Below are 17,199 nucleotides of genomic sequence, written 5' to 3'. Positions count from 1 at the left end.
ATACACACACCCCTTGATAGAAGAACCACATGTACAGTACCATTAACTTTACATTTTTCTCTTCTGCGATTACTGCTAATTGAACCGTAAGAACACACAGTGGTCCACTTCCATAGAAGACACAGTGCAGAGAGTGTTACCACTGACCAGTCCCATCAACCAACTAGAGAGCAAACATGAATAATAGCAAAGGAAAGGAAGGACCACTAAAAATTCTTTGCGCTGGATTATATTGATCTTGAACTGGGCTCTCTAAGTGACTATCTGCATTGTGTGGCCAGACCAAATACAATGCTGTTTGTGTGGACACACTGTGTTGTAATCCTGTACTGTTGGAGATATTGCTTCCTGTGTATCCCCAGCATTGGCGGGGATTTTCAAGTGACAGCCCCAAATTGCTTTTGTTGCTGCTTCGGCCAGCTCATCTGACCAAATATGCTCGGCTATTTAAGATGTTGACCATCTCTGGCAAAACTTGCCCAATGTTGACTTTCTGCAGGAGTGTTTTGTTTTGGCTTGGTCGTGTCGGCATTCTTAAATGAAATACAGAGTATGATACCAGTGACATTCTAACACTTCATACAGCTCATGCCGTGTGTCCAAAGAAAATTATTGCAGCCAAGGTGATATGCTTTTGGTATTTGAATTCACTTTGCAGTAGACCTCTTTTTTCCTTCTTTTTTTTTTGGAGAAATTTTGCCACATGCAAGCAGTTGTGCAGAGGGCTGCAAATGGAATAACCTTCCCAACGACAGGAAATCTGTCATGGGGATTGTTTCCTCTCCGTTCACTGAAGTGGTGTTGGAAGACGGTAGATCTCCGATGCATTTGTGAACCAATAGGAAAGGCAAGAACATTACCGGCTTGTGCACGTTGCGGATCAATATGGAATTGCGTGTGGTGGAAAATGTGGTTATGATATTACATGTGTAGAGTGCTCCACAGTTCTTCCTCGTGCAGCAATTTTTTTTTTCTCTTTTTTTTTAATGACATGATACTTTAATATTTCAGACTGTTGAATGGCGTTCTCATGTGGGAGTCTGTGAGTTGTACATAAAAAGTATTTAGGGTGCAGATGTGAAACATTAGGTTGAGTGTCTAAAAACATCTTCATTGTGAACTGGTGCAATACGTTCTTCTGTGTGGAAGTACCCTCCACCCGTTTCACATGATTTCATCTCAGTTGGAATAATGTTCTTTGGAGAGGATTACCAGCTGCACCTCTTTGATCTCCTCAAACATGTGGATTATCCCTAGGATTACCTTTCTAAATGACTCTGTTCAGCCCATCCGCAAAATCTGTCAACATGTTTCCCCAAGGTGAGTCTAAGCTGTGTGCAGGGACAGTGGGAGGTGCAGTCGTAATTTCTATTTTAACCTGTTCAGGACAGGCAGATTTTGCTACAACACGCATTTCCCATAGACACTTGCCCGAGTATACTCGGGACTCGTCCTCAACAGGTTAAGTTGTGCTGTAAGGAAAATTTATTCAAGGAAGTATTTGTTATCATTTTTAAAATTTTTATTACACGAATGTAGTACATGTAGCATGGTACATGACGTAGCATGGTACATGACATAGCATTTAGAAACATAATCTTGGATAGATCGTTAGGATGTAGATAGCATCACACTATAGTGTTTCAATGCAAGTTGATTATCTCGTCTACAGTGTGATACATACAACGTACATAATGTGGCATCCCAAAGCTTCCTTCGAGATATTCACAATACATCATCTAGGATGAGTGTCAGATGACTTTGATCACTTTTGGAATACTTTGAATTTCCACTATTTTTTTTCTTTTTGGTCCTCTAATCATCTCAAGATCAAGAAAACCAAGCTCTCACGCCCATTGTATTGCTCAAAGTTCTGATACAGTTTCTCTGTGTAATCTGTATTCTATTCTATGGCAAAACTGTTCGCATACATCTTGGAAACTACAGACTATATAACTTGCTGGTAGAAAATGTTTACAACTACTGTGTACTCAACATCATAAATGAGTGAACTTTAAATGTTACGATATTATGTTGCATTGTAATATTTGTATCATACTCAGCAGAGCATACAGTATACACTACTGTGTTACACAGTAGTGTTACGAAATCATACTTTCATGGTCAATCATTTTCACGCCAGTCATGAAATATTCAATTTGCATCATATACAGTGGACTCCCTTTATAACAAAGTCCTTGGGACTGGCAGTTTCGTTCATTATATAAAAATTTCATTATAACTGAACAAATAAACAATAAAAAACGAAGAACGGATCATTTTGTGGCCTGAATTTTCACTTCGTTGTAACCGGAATTTCGTTATAACCGTGTACCTATAATCTCATATTGTTAAACCATTTTCACACATTGCAGCTTTAACCATTCACCAATCAACAGTATCTAGTAAATCATTAATAATATTTCCTATTTCCCTTGGGGATGCTGTAGTTCAAAGAAAGTAGTCTGGTTGATACAATGTATGAATCATAGTGGTACATGTATGGTACAATTACAGACAACTTTTCATTTAATGAAGTCCTCAGGACTGGCAGTTTTCTTTCATTACGTCGAAATTTAGTTAAAGCTTTAACACTCAAAGTATATAAAGATACAAGCGATAACATTTTTTTTTAACCTGAATTTTTACTTTGTTGTAACAAAATGTTGTTATAACCATGTTTGTTATAATGGGATTGCAGTGTAATATCAAATTAATAGATTGGTATCTCGACAGAGCAAGAACATCAACATTACTGTAGATGCAAAGTGAGTTAGGTGTTTAAATGCCATTACACCACTTCTAAGAATGTTCAGGGCACATTCCGGCATTTCATTTTATAATGTAAATTTTATACAACACAAATATGCATTTCCCTCAAGTGATACCATAGTCTATATGTGCAACAGTTATTTACAAGTACCATCTACAATGTATGACACACTATACATCCATGTACAACATTTTATATGATTTGCTTCGTCATTCAAAGTGTTCATCATCGCTTGTAACATTTTAAAAGACTTTCTTCACTTTTTATTGAGATTTTGCCATTCCCCTTCTGATTTTTAATCAAAGTGCTCATCTCCTCATCAGAATTGTTCTTGAATTGAAGAATGGAGCGTAAGAGGTCTGAGAGTGCTTCAGAAATACAATCTTGAGCCTACCCATAACCTGCCTTTAAGAGTCATGTGTACATTGTATGTACTCGCGTGCAAGTGGCAGGATGACCCATGTTTGTGCAAATTTGCATGAGCTCAAGTGGTCAAATACAATGTAGATCTGATGTCATTGTAATCTTGCCTATTGTTTGATTGATGCCTGCCTATTTGCCATGTAGACTACACATTTCATGCATGAATGGGTCCATTGTTTCAAGGCCTTTAGCTCTTGTTTGCAAACCTTTTTTTTCTTCTTCTTCTTCATTCACAAAATTTATTTCAGACCTACAGTATGTAGGCCTACAGTGTATCTCAACCCAGTATGATTATGATTGATTGCAACAGATGTGTCCTTATGCACAAAACTATCTACTTTTGTGTTTGGAAAAAAAAAGAAGCAAATATTATAGTGTAAAAAAAAAAAGAATTGCCACTATGAAAGCGATGGAAGAGGGACAGTTTATCAAGAACACAGTTGTCCAAAAAAACATTTTTGAAGTCATATTTAACCTGTTGAAGATGATTTCTGAGTACACCTGGGCAGGTGTCTATGGGAAATACTTGTACACTGTTGTAGCAAAATCAGCCCATCCTCAATGAGATAACAAATCTGTACTATACTGTATACCTATTCTTTATATTTGCCATACCTTTGTGCGTAATGTGCTATGATACAATGGGTGATTTCAAATTCGGTGCTAGTGCTTCATGGAATGCTACAGTGTATCTCCCGAACAGCTGCCTCAACTCCAACACCGACACTGCTCAAAATTATCAATCCTAATGCTCGGTGTTGGCATCTAACCACCACAAAGTTCACAGGACTTGCGCAACGACAAAAGTGATGGCGCATAGTTGATGTCAAATATTAAAAGATATAGTCATGACTGCTTAGTTTTAGACACATAATGAGGAAGACGGATTAAAATGCCACAAATTTCATCCCTTCTCTATTAAACAACCATCTTAATTTTGCTCCCAGGCTCAGATTTATGTAGCCATGTCGAGAGTGTTTGTGTGCTTTATGTGGGAAACTATTTTATGAGCATGTAGCCTTTGCTCGCTGTACAATGTGCAGCTACAACTTATGGACGTGAATGTGGGTCTTGCACAGGAACGCTAACACCAGCACCAAACTTGAAATGACAAAAATGATAATCCCTTGTTTCAAGTGTTGGCCAATGGGAAAAGAAGCATGTAAATTGCCAACATGAATGGTGGAGCTTGGTTTAAATAGCAGGATAGCATTCAACACTGGGGCCTAGCACCAACTATAAATGGAAGTATGTCATAATTTCAAAGTCAAGCCCCCAACACCATCTGATTTCAAGTTTGGTTTTATCACTAGCGCTGAACTTAAAATTACCCACTGCAGTGTAGTGAAATAACTCACAACCAAAAGTTACTTTTGGAAAACGCAGAAAGTGAAAGCTTGTGAATAAACAGACAAAAAGTCAGACTCTAAAATGTACAACTTCCTTAACTCTTTATGTGCCACGATCGCACGCCCCGCTCAGCTGATGGCGTGCCAAGTTCACATATTTTGCCCAAACACACATACCCACCCAAACCGGTCGATAAATTGCCAAAAGCCACAGTACAATGAACGAGTTTCTCGCGATTCCATTCCTGCCACATGTACACATACTGTAGCTTGCATTTTACATGAGATAGTGATTGACTATCAAGCGGTGTTCCCTACCAGGTTTGTGAGTAAATCTTTTTTTTTTTTCACTGTTTTATGTGCAAAGTCATGCCTCTACAATAATGTTGCTACCAGTTATTTGAAAGGGAAAAAAAAATCATACAGATTTGTCATACAATTCACATCAAAGCAAAGCTTCGCATTTTCTGTACAACTTTGCTCATTACAAGACCAGGGTAACAAAAATCTACATTATATAAAGTTACACATTTGAGAAAGAGAATATTTTCCCAAAGCATGACTACGTTGCTCTCTCTGAATAATGTGGCACACGTGGGGTTTACACCATGGCACATATAACAGTTACATACATACCTGTCTCATTGCATTTTACAATTTACATAAACTCTATAATGGCACAGGTCCGTGATCAGATTTTAGATGACAATTTCATAATGTGCCAGTCATCAAGTGTGCATTCTTTTATGTACAAAGTGTATAGATGCATTTAGGACTCCTTAAAGGACAAGCAGTAAAGAAATAATAATAAAAAAAATATGTACAATGTACACTTTGATACTTGAATTTGAAATTTGATTGTTTTTTAAAGTGTATCTATTTATAGCCTTTTTATAAAACCGTTTTTTGTAGGTGAGCCACCCCATGCATTTTGCTCACAAGCCAACTTGGCTTGCCTTTAATATCTCAATAGACTTTTAGTCCGGGAGCCAGCGAGGGTCAGCCTAGCTGAAAAGGTTACCAATTTTTATGTATATAGCAATTTAGTACATATGCCCCTAAGTATGGAAATGCACGTCTGGCTGGTCATCGGTGGTGGGTGTGGCCAGGAGGGCCAAAAAAAGGACCCCTCAAAATTAGGCTAGCCTAGCTGGAAAAGTAACCCCATAAAAACAACTGGAACTTGTTCGTTACACTTACAGGATAAATGAATGACCATTGCCAGACGTTTTAAGTGGTGGGGGGTAGCCGCCAGACGCTCTTAAAGGCCCAACTCCAGCTAGGCTAGCCTAGCTGAAAAAGTAACCTCATGAAAACCACTGGAACTTGTTCGTTACACTTACAGGATAAATGAATGACCATTGCCAGACGTTTTAAGTGGTGGGGGGTAGCCGCCAGACGCCCTTAAAGACCCAAATTTTTCCAGCTAGGCTAGCCTAGCTGAAAAAGTAACCTCATGAAACCCACTGGAACTTGTTCGTTACACTTACAGGATAAATGAATGACCATTGCCAGACGTTTTAAGTGGTGGGGGGTAGCCGCCAGACGCCCTTAAAGACCCAAATTTTTCCAGCTAGGCTAGCCTAGCTGAAAAAGTAACCTAATGAAACCCACTGGAACTTGTTCGTTACACTGACAGGATAAATGAATGACCATTGCCAGACGTTTTAAGTGGTGGGGGGTAGCCGCCAGACGCCCTTAAAGACCCAACTTTTTCCAGCTAGGCTAGCCTAGTTGAAAATATAACCTAATGAAACCCACTTGAACTTGTTATTTACACTTACAGGATATATGCATGGTCGCGTTGCCAGACGTTTTAAGAAGTGGGGGGGGGGGGGGGGGGGGGTATAGCCGCCAGATGCCCTCAAAGGCCCAATTTTACCAGCTAGACTATAGCCCTGGCTGGAAAAGTAACCTCCTGAAACCCACTGGAACTTGTTCTATGTTTGTATCTCACCTGATAAACACTGTCGACATAGTATTCTGGTGTTCTTTCGATAACTTTCCACACTTTTGAGCTATATGACCACCAAATTCACTCCTCAGATCACCTAATGATTGCTGTCAAGTGTTAATATTGGTGAAGTCGGACTACGTCAACAGTCAAAAAGTCAATGAACTAGGCATATGCCATTTGAAAATCTCTGTAATCACAAAGTCGATACGTGGACGAGACATCACTTCGCTTTTGCCTTGTTAGATGGTGAATATTTGTAAGCTTCCGTTTCTAATTCATACAGCACCAGCATACATGTCTGAGAATAGCGGTAAAGAAGATTAGAGTCTTTGGCAACAAGTGCAAAATTAAATTCTGTGCCTTATTTGCTAAACAAACGTGGTATAGTGATAGGAGGACAACGACCTGTTACGCAATATGGCGGACCAATAGCTCTATATTATTAGTGCTATAGAATAAATGACAATGATGTAGTTCTGGAGCATACTTTTCATTAGATGCTTTTGCAATGACTCAATGTATACTTTTAATCGAACTAAGTATATATCCATGACTTGCTCATGAATTACGGCAGAACGATTCGGTGAGGAAAGTTTTCTGTCATGTCATTACGGAAGAAGTGAACGTGTCAATATTTTGCTATTTGTTCCATAATTATTTCTGAAGTGGTTAAATGTATTTTCCTAAAACATTTTTTCTTTTATATAATACCTAAGTTGCATCCAAATGCCTATTCGCTGAAAAAATGCGGGCCATGTATTCAAAGGTCAAAGATCGTAGGTTAATGGAAGTAGGGCATACATTGTACAACATTTCACTAAGTTGTTGGTTGTTGTTGTTGTTGTTTTGTTTTGTTTTGTTTTGTTTTTTTTTTTTTTTTTGGGGGGGGGCATGATTCAAAGTGTCCTAAAACCTTGTATAATACATGTATTTAGTTTTGAAGTCACGACTCTTGCTATGTATGATGCCAAACTCTTCCCGCTCATACAAATGCAGCCGTTTCAGGGAAATAATTATGATAATGATTGGTAATGCTGAAGTGGTTCATAACATTCCATTGATACTATGTATAGAACAGAAAGTGAATTTGACAATGGTATATGATATCCGCAATTTACTCTTTGACAGGTTCTATCATCCGATTAATAATGTATAAATTGAATATACAATAGTCCCCTATTCAGTAACTACAGGTTAAGTTAGATAAGCTGCATTCATTTTGCACGCGACCATGGCGTTATAGCCAAAGATGATTGAATTCTGTAAATCTCTGTGTGCCTGCACAGGATTGGAAAACGAAACAACTTTCTGTGTATAGAACAACGAAACAGAAACTGGTGCATGCATTATTTTCAGTCACTTTGTTATGCATAATGATGGTTTGCTCATTGCAGTTCCGGAATCTCAGCTCGATGGACTCGAATTGATCCCAAATCAGTCGGCATGCGTGTATCACCCAAAACAATATCTGAACACAATTATAACTGCAGTCCTCCATAGTCTCTATTGGTTGCCGATAAGGGCTGGTATCAAGTTTGATTTTCATATTATTTACAGCACCTTGTATTTAAATGTTTTCATCGAAATGCCCGTATACGGTATGCGTATCTCAGTTAACTCTTTAAACCATAGTGATACGTGCCAAGAATCTCATGTTTTTAATAAGCGTGAACTCCAAGACATGTCGTGATAAGGACTTTAAGACAATTGGCATCGTCATTATAAAACGAATTCCCCTTTTACAAGACACGTTTTAGATTTTAGATAGAAATATGGATTCGTTTGAATGCATACAAACAGCTTCTTAAATCCTCTTACATTTTGTTTTTAAGATATGGTGTATACTTTAGAAGTGCAAGAAGCATGCTCTTGTTTTAGAGGCTTTGAGTACTGGTAAGAAGTATGTTATTTTTAGAGATTATGTGAATGAGTACGCATTCAAGAACGTTTTGAATAAAACGTATCCAGACAACTGCATATCATATTTTCACCTCTTCCTTCATGCAGATGTATACTCTTGCCGAGAAGGTTAACTGTTTGATAGATATAGTGCTCACCTTATTGAAAAGGTAATTGGGTAAATTTTTGGTTTCAGTATATTATTCAAACACAAATAAGTTAACTTTTACATCAACATTTTCACAACTCACAAATTCCACACGCACACACATTTCATGATTCACAAGATCCAAGTTACACTAATCCTATTTACTTTGCAGAGTGCAACAACAACATATTAGTTATATACTGAGCAAATAGGCTTACATCAGTTCGCACTATTCAAGGTTTAGAGTAGTTAAGGAACTAAATCGTACCCGATTATGTGATGCTAAGTTGCACCTTGAGATGATGGGCAATATTGCCCTTATATAGGAGCGGGCAGTGACACTGACTTGCTCCTTTAAAGGAGCAATTTTGCAGCAGTCATGGAGCAAATAAGCACCACATAGGTGCAACATCATAGTCATACCAATAAGGCACAAGATTGCACCCTCAAGAGAGGGTACATTCTTGCATCCTTCGGGCATAAAGTTGCACCTAAAGGTACGAGGTTGCGCCTTTTTCAAGGGGGCAAAGTTGCTCCCGAGGGTGTAACTTTCACCCTTTTTTGCGGGCACAAAGTAGCACCCAAAGTTCCAAGATTGCACCCTCAAAACAAGGCACAATCTTGGAACTTTGGGTGTTTCTTTGCACCCTCACGAAAGTATGTAAAGTTGCACCAAGATGTAAAGGCTACACGGGGTGCAAAGGTGCGCCGAAAGGTAAAGGGTGCAAGATCGCACCCTCAAGAAAGGTGCAACTTAGCACCACTTAGTGTGGGTGGAAAGATGCACCCTCAAGAAGAGGTGCAATCTAGCACAACTTAGTGTGGGTGGAAAGATGTACCCAAGGGAACATTTTCGCACCCTCAATAAAGGGTTCAACTTTGCACCCTCTCTGCAGTATTATTTTATACACACGTGAATTCCTTGTTCCTGTGAGCTACGTTTAATATGAGCGTGACCCAGTATTAGACACGTGTCAAGCCTTTGCAGACACAGAATTTTTTTCTTCATATTGTTTAAAGGTCATTTAAAATAAATTTAAATATATATTTATTTCTTTTAAGTTAAGAGGAGCAAATGTGGAGATCATGACCTGTGATACATGTTACGGGAAGTCTATATTTTTATGTGTACTCGGTTTTTTTTTTCAACTACAAGGATTTACCTATGAGCTAATTGGATAAAGAAGCTGAGCATTCCTTTTTTTTTCATCAGTTAGTGTCAGTGCTGGTGTATTATTCTTGAAAAGTTGGCATCTAAATGTCCTCCAAACCAAGTACTTATCACTGTATAAAATTATATTCCTGTGAGTTACGTTTCTTATGAGCATGACAGATGTGTAGACACGTGTCATAGTGGTTACAAACACTAAGTTTCCTTTGCTTTCATCGTTGTCAAGAAGCGATTTTGAACAATTTCAGATGTTCTGGTTTTTTCAATTTCGTTACGAGAAGGCAATAATGATTTCATGTAAAACATGTTAAGGAAAGTTGATAGTTTGGTTATTTTATCATTACTCATCTTCGTCTTCTCAACAAGAAGATGATACACATGAGCTCATTTGCTAAAGAATTTGAAGGATGTTTAATTGCTGGTAGCCACGTAGGGGCTTAAACATTTTGCATCTTAATCCCTCGAAACTAAGTACATGCAGTATTAGTTTATAGATAACATAATATTTTTGTTGTTGCTGTGAGCTTATTCATATGAATTGTAGACATGTTTCTCATATGTTTCTGTCATATGTTTTACTGCAGAACAGCAAATGTTGAGTTTATTGGCAAGAGAGGTTGATCATTACTTTACATTTAAGTTCATTGAAGTGCCGGAGCATAAACTTGTCTTGAAATATTAGCATCCAAAACCCTCCAAACCAAAAACGTGCAATACTAGACACGACAGGAATTCCTTGTTGTTGTGTGTTATGTTTCTTAAAAACACTGATTTTTTCTGCTTTTGCAATGTACTATGTTCAAAAACACTCTTGAACAATTTTCAGATTTCGTTTCTTTCTTAAGAGAAGAAAACGGTGAGGTCATGTGAAGCATGTTCCTATAAGTTTTATTTCGTTAATACTTTTTCTTTACCCATCTCCTCAACCGTAAGGTGATACGGTACCTAAAAAGTCATAGGCCAAAGGTGTTGAGCTTTACTTCCCCTTTTTAAAGTAAATTTAAGAGCTGGGGCATTATTTTTAAAAAGTTGGCATTTTAAGCTTTGTACACCGAGGACGAGTCTTACTGAATGGATTTCTTGTTGCAGTAGAATTGTATTTTTTATGAGCTTGATGGAGTATTAGACAATTGTATAAAGTGTTTGCAAAAACTGTTAATGTATTCCCTTTTGCTAATGTCCAAAGAGTTCATTTGCCAAGTTTTGATTGTCTTTTGTTTTAATCATCAGGGGTTTGTTTTATCATGGTCATAGAGGAAAGAAACTTAATTATAAAAAAAGCCTTCATATAAGAAGAGATACTGTAGGACACAATTTTATCAAAAGTTGTGATTTTCAACATTTGCAAAATGCAATTGATGAATATTTCTCCCCAGGGCACAGAAAGAAAGTAGTTTTTGGTCTTGTTTTTTTTTTTCACGTCAGTATGTTATAATACCCGCGGGTTTACGCCCATCCCACCAATTTCCATCAGGATACTGTACCCGGCCCTGTTTTTTTTTTTTTTTTTGGTTTTATTTTGTTTTTTATTTTTGTTTTACACTGCAAAGAAAATGAGAACACTGATGTTTGAGAAAAATCCTGACATGTTTGATTGGGCAATTCTTTTTTGATGTCTATTATTCTTCCCAAATAAGTTTTTTGGTTATCACTGAGGACAAATACAGATACCCTGTTTCTTCTACCAAAACCACAGCACTGTATATTCTCATATTTCTACAGTATTTCGTTTCAACACTTGCCCTATTGATATTTCAAATCATGTTTCCCTGTGCGCTAAAGAAACTCCCTCATTAAAGGAGACCTCCGGGTGATTCTCAGATTTTTACATTTGTACAACTATGAATTAGTTATACTGAGGACAGAGTTTCAGAATTTGTGATAATTGGGATGAAGAATAAGAATATTTTCAAAAAATAGAACAAATTGCAATGAACAAGGATGATGACATGGGAGAGCTAGTCACCATAACAATGCATGAGTTGGGGCTCAAGGAAGCAGAACAAAAGAATAAGGCATGCATAGATTATAGACAGGTGAACTCGCAAGCAAGCGGTATTGTTATGGAATTACACTGCTATCATTTCTGAAATATGTGAAGCTTATAGCTGGTAAAATTGGGTCTTTGAGAGCGTCTGGGGGCTACGCCCCACCACTTAAAGCGTCTGGCAACGGTCATGCATTTATTCTGTAAGTGTAAGAACAAGTTCCAGTGGGTTTCATGGGGTTACTTTCCTAATTTTCAGCTAGGCTAGCCTAGCTGGTAAGAGTTTGGTCTTTGGGGCCTCTGGCGGCTATTGTCTGGCAACAATCATTCAATTATCCTTTGAGTGTATCACAAGAACAAGTTCCAGTGGGTTTCAGGAGGTTATTTTTCCAGCTATATATAGGCTAGTCTAGCTGGTAAAATTGGGTCTTTGAGGGCGCCTGGCGGCTACCCCCCCCCCCCCCCCCCCCCCACCACCACCATTTAAAACGTCTGGCAACGGTCATGCATATATCCTGTAAGTGTAAAGAACAAGTTCCAGTGGGTTTCATTAGGTTACTTGTTCAGCTAGGCAAGCCTAGCTGGAAAAAGTTTGGTCTTTAAGGGCGTCTGGCGGCTACCCCCCCCCCCCCCACCACTTAAAACGTCTGGCAATGGTCATTCATTTATCCTGTAAGTGTAACGAACAAGTTCCAGTGGGTTACATTAGGTTACTTTTTCAGCTAGGCTAGCCTAGCTGGAAAAATTTGGGTCTTTAAGGGCGTCTGGCGGCTACCCCCACCACTTAAAACGTCTGGCAATGGTCATTCATTTATCCTGTAAGTGTAACGAACAAGTTCCAGTGGGTTTCATTAGGTTACTTTTTCAGCTAGGCTAGCCTAGCTGGAAAAATTTGGGTCTTTAAGGGCGTCTGGCGGCTACCCCCCACCACTTAAAACGTCTGGCAATGGTCATTCATTTATCCTGTAAGTGTAACGAACAAGTTCCAGTGGGTTTCATGAGGTTACTTTTTCAGCTAGGCTAGCCTAGCTGGAAAAATTTGGGTCTTTAAGGGCGTCTGGCGGCTACCCCCCACCACTTAAAACGTCTGGCAATGGTCATTCATTTATCCTGTAAGTGTAACGAACAAGTTCCAGTGGTTTTCATGAGGTTACTTTTTCAGCTAGGCTAGCCTAGCTGGAGTTGGGCCTTTAAGAGCGTCTGGCGGCTACCCCCCACCACTTAAAACGTCTGGCAATGGTCATTCATTTATCCTGTAAGTGTAACGAACAAGTTCCAGTTGTTTTTATGGGGTTACTTTTCCAGCTAGGCTAGCCTAATTTTGGGGGGTCCTTTTTGTGGCTCTCCTGGCCACACCCACCACCGATGACCAGCCAGACGTGCATTTCCATACTCAGGGGCATATGTACTAAATTGCTATACACATAAAAATTGGTAACCTTTTCAGCTAGGCTGACCCCCGCTGGCTCCCGGACTATTTGTAAAGGTACCAAGTATCACAATGAAACCAAGCCCCTTTTCCGTATTGTTTTCCAGAAATGTTGAATCCTTGATGGACTCGGAGTGTAGGATTTCACAGGGTACCGATTATTCAAGTGACACATGTACAGAACCTTTATGTACATGTAATATACACAGAGGTCTGAAACTTCACTGTTGTCCGATGTAGGCCTGCAGTATTTACAATGCTACTGTACAGTGTACTGGTAATAACGCACTAACAAATGACTAGTGTATTTGCTACCACTTTCTTGATGCTGTATGGTTTTGATGTGTACAAGTAATTAGATAGTTATTTTGGTTTTTTTGAAGACGTAAAGAAACAAGGGAATATACACTGTACATTTTCTCTGTGCGGGTGAGCACTTTTAATGAAAATACAATAAAATACAGCAGACCAGTTTTGTAGATTTCAAAATTGTGAGCTGTGTTTCAGATGTTAGGACAATACACAATGTACTTGTATTATATCGATTCAAAGAACATTTACAATTTGTACAGAGCCCCTGGTAAAATTGTGACAGACTGTGCATTATTCAAAGTTTGTTTTGTGTGTAAACTGTAATATATAGCTTTTGGTATGTGAACGTCATTCAGTGCAGTGCTCATCATGCTTTTACAAATTGCTAATCTATCCTCGATTAGTTTGAATGAAGTGATCCACTGGAAATCAACTGGAATATAGTATTATATAGGCTTCCAGGAAAAAAACTCAGTTGGATTGTGTTCTACAATATGAGTGCTCTGGGCAGTATATATTGCACACAAAGTGGTGTTTTTTGTTTGGAACAAAGTTCAAGTACTTGTGAGTGTACACACCCAAAAAATCCTTAGAGAATGCAATCTGTGGAATTTACATTGAAATTTGTATTGCTCATGGTGAGAATGCATGCATTCTGCCACATACCTAAAGAGGGGAAGGGGGGTTAAGCTGTGAATATTTACTTTCAGAATGACATTACTGTGCTCATTATTATACTGTGTCCCACAACAATACACATAGTATGTAGCAGAAATCTACTGAGGCACACAGCATCTCTATGACCCCGTTTACAGTGCGAGGCGCGGCCACGGCTCGGCCACGGCTCGGCCCAGCCCCGCTTCAGTGTAAACGCGCAAAAGGCCAAATGTGGGGCCAAAATTGGCCTCGCATTTGGCCTCGCTCTGGAGGTGGTCTCGCGGCCGTGGCCGAGCCCGGCCTTTTCTTAGTGTAAACGCAAACTTGGCCAAATGCGCGGCCAATTTTAGTCTGGCTTCCAAACCCTCTGCCCGTACTATTTCGCTATTCAGGATATTAACCCCCTCAACATCGAAAGCTAATATAGTTTAAGGTGGTTTTGTCCTGCAAAGGATTTTTCCTTCGGCAAAGGCCTTTGCCCGAACAGCGACTTCGTCGCCACGGAATCCAGTTGGCAAAGGGTCTGAAAACCAGACTTTACCAAATTGCATTTGTTTACAAGCAGAGCGCTACTACGACAAGATATTGAAATTGCAACTGATTGACAAATTGCCCTACATCGACGTAAATAAGCACTGAATTGATCAGTGTTTTAGTAGTAGCCATGATAAAAAATCATGGGCGTACATACTCGAGCAGGATTCGAACCTACGACCTCCTGATCACCGAACAGGCGTCATCTCCACTAGACCACCGAGCTTTCGCCCGAAAGCAAGTGTTGGTTCTAATCCTTATAGCATGCAGCGGGTACTGCTTTGTTATTCAAATTCATGAATTTCTTCCGTCGAGATGTTTTCATTGCAACTGATTGACAAATTGCCCTACATCGACGTAAATAAGCACTGAATTGATCAGTGTTTTAGTAGTAGCCATGATAAAAAATCATGGGCGTACATACTCGAGCAGGATTCGAACCTACGACCTCCTGATCAGGAGGTCGTAGGTTCGAATCCTGCTCGAGTATGTACGCCCATGATTTTTTATCATGGCTACTACTAAAACACTGATCAATTCAGTGCTTATTTACGTCGATGTAGGGCAATTTGTCAATCAGTTGCAATGAAAACATCTCGACGGAAGAAATTCATGAATTTGAATAAGATATTGAAAGGTTTGAATTAAAAGCGCGGCCGAGCCCGGTAGTGTAAACGGACAAAATCACGGGGCTCAGCCTAGCAATTTAGGCTGGACTCGGCCGCGGCTCGGCCCAGCCCCGCACTGTAAATGGGGTCTATGAAATACTGCAGACACCAGTCTGCCATTTTAGTGTACTTGATGGAGATTTCTTTTGTGCCTAATGCACCATAAAGATTTTCTTGAGAATGGTACTGTACACATGTATAATTATATCAAATGTGAAAAAAGAATGAAAGAAAGATATCTAAACCTCCATCAGTTGTACAAATTGTACCATGGTGCCTGCTGAAAGGTCAGTTGAACTACCTTGTTCTGAATCACTCAGTCGTGCAGTGCACAGTATGTACTTTACGGAGTGAGCAAACATTACTGCAGTGGTTGCTACTTTATCGGGAGGGGTTGGGAGACAAGTTTATTAGGTGATCCGAGTATCCTCTCGGATCACCTTCTGTATCTGTACTGATTCATTATTCTTCTTTCTTTATTTCTTTATTTCTCCGCAAAAGTTGTGCAAGAGTTAGCTCAGAAAGTGCATTGCCTATCAATGTCAAACTTATACCATATATGTATCATGTCGCAAAGACGACAGCGCAAGTAAAATCATAGTGATCAGTCGACCGTGACGTCACTATGACGTCATTATATGAAAACACATTTTCATGCATATCTCATAAATGGAATGGAATTTTTTAATGTAAATTACGTCACATATATTTCAAGTCAAGCGGGTTCTACTCATTTTCTCAAAAATTCATATTTATCTTAACACGCGCGCGTTGAAATATTTGTATGCTCAAATCGAGCTCAAAATTTTTTTGCACACATTTCAGATCATTTGGAGCATTTTTTGAAAAATTGAAAAAATTGGACGGACGCGTACGCGCGCGCACATATTCGCACGCACAGCTAGTATGCAATAGAAATTTTCAGTTTTTTTACACGGATGGGATGTCCAAAATGTCAAGGAATATTTCTACCAAGTTTCAAGTCGATCCGACTCAATATGACGTCATACGGGCCCGTCAAACTCAAAATTCCGCGCGTGCGTCAATGGGGATACACAGTGCAACTATGCCAAACAACCGCCAATTTTAAATCGGATTTTACTCGTCAGGATGGACGGTGACCCCCCATTTTCTTGACATATTCTGAAAGCTGATGAGTTGTACATGTTATTTCATGGGTTGGCTATGCTGACAAAATGATTAAAAGATATCAAATTTCTTAATAAAGTAAAAAAAGTAAATTTTCAAAATGACGTCATCAAATTTCAAGTTCATTCGAGCTTATCTCACTAATCCTTTGCCAATTTTCACCCAAATTTCAATATGTTGTAGCTTATGAAATGCTCTTTCATAAATGTAATTAAACAATTTTGATTTGATGACGACATTACCTCGAAAAAATGGATTGAAGGTAACCTTGTCAAATTTGACCAGCTTACGTGTAATCTCTATGGGAGTGCAATTTTTATGGAAATGAAAATTGACATGACTATCTTTATCGAGCACTAGCTCACTTATGCTTCGGTGAATTTCTCTAAGATTTTAATATGTTGTAGCTGAGATGTACGGCTATCGTAAGTGTGCCCTTCGTTTTTTCATACGCTGTCGGGATCACGTGAAAAAACGTGGTTGAAATTGAAGTTTATCTTCGATGTATTGAAATATTTCTTTCTTTTTGCAACTTTCTTTGCAATAACTCAAGAAAAACAGCCCCTATCACCTTCATATTTTGCACATGTTTAGTTCATGTCATGAAAATTATTTCATAAAATTACAACTACTTGATCAGACGCCATCTTGGGTATGTAAATTAGGGTCAAAGGTCATAGATGTTTCATCCTGTATCTTGGTGAATACATGTCCTATCCTTCCCATATTTTGCACACGTAAAG

General features: G+C 38.9%; 1 protein-coding gene across 1 annotated transcript in view; it reads left to right on the top strand.

The window, feature by feature from the left end:
• The first annotated feature begins 683 nt into the window (after window positions 1-683).
• Window positions 684-17,199, top strand: part of LOC139737051 (A-kinase anchor protein 13-like) — a 65,299-nt gene continuing 48,783 nt past the window's right edge. Inside the window, exon 1 of the mRNA XM_071647729.1 lies at window positions 684-1,320. Coding sequence (XP_071503830.1) covers window positions 1,272-1,320 — 49 coding nt within the window. The 5' untranslated portion in view covers window positions 684-1,271. The remainder of the gene's footprint in view (window positions 1,321-17,199) is intronic.

The sequence above is a fragment of the Diadema antillarum genome, unplaced genomic scaffold, assembly GCF_040938485.1.
Source record: "Diadema antillarum isolate AM-2024a unplaced genomic scaffold, OU_Dant_1.0 seq00000678_RagTag, whole genome shotgun sequence".
Classification (NCBI taxonomy): domain Eukaryota; kingdom Metazoa; phylum Echinodermata; class Echinoidea; order Diadematoida; family Diadematidae; genus Diadema; species Diadema antillarum.
The sequence above is the reverse complement of the archived record's forward strand: the minus strand, read 5'-3'. Positions and strand labels throughout refer to the sequence as shown.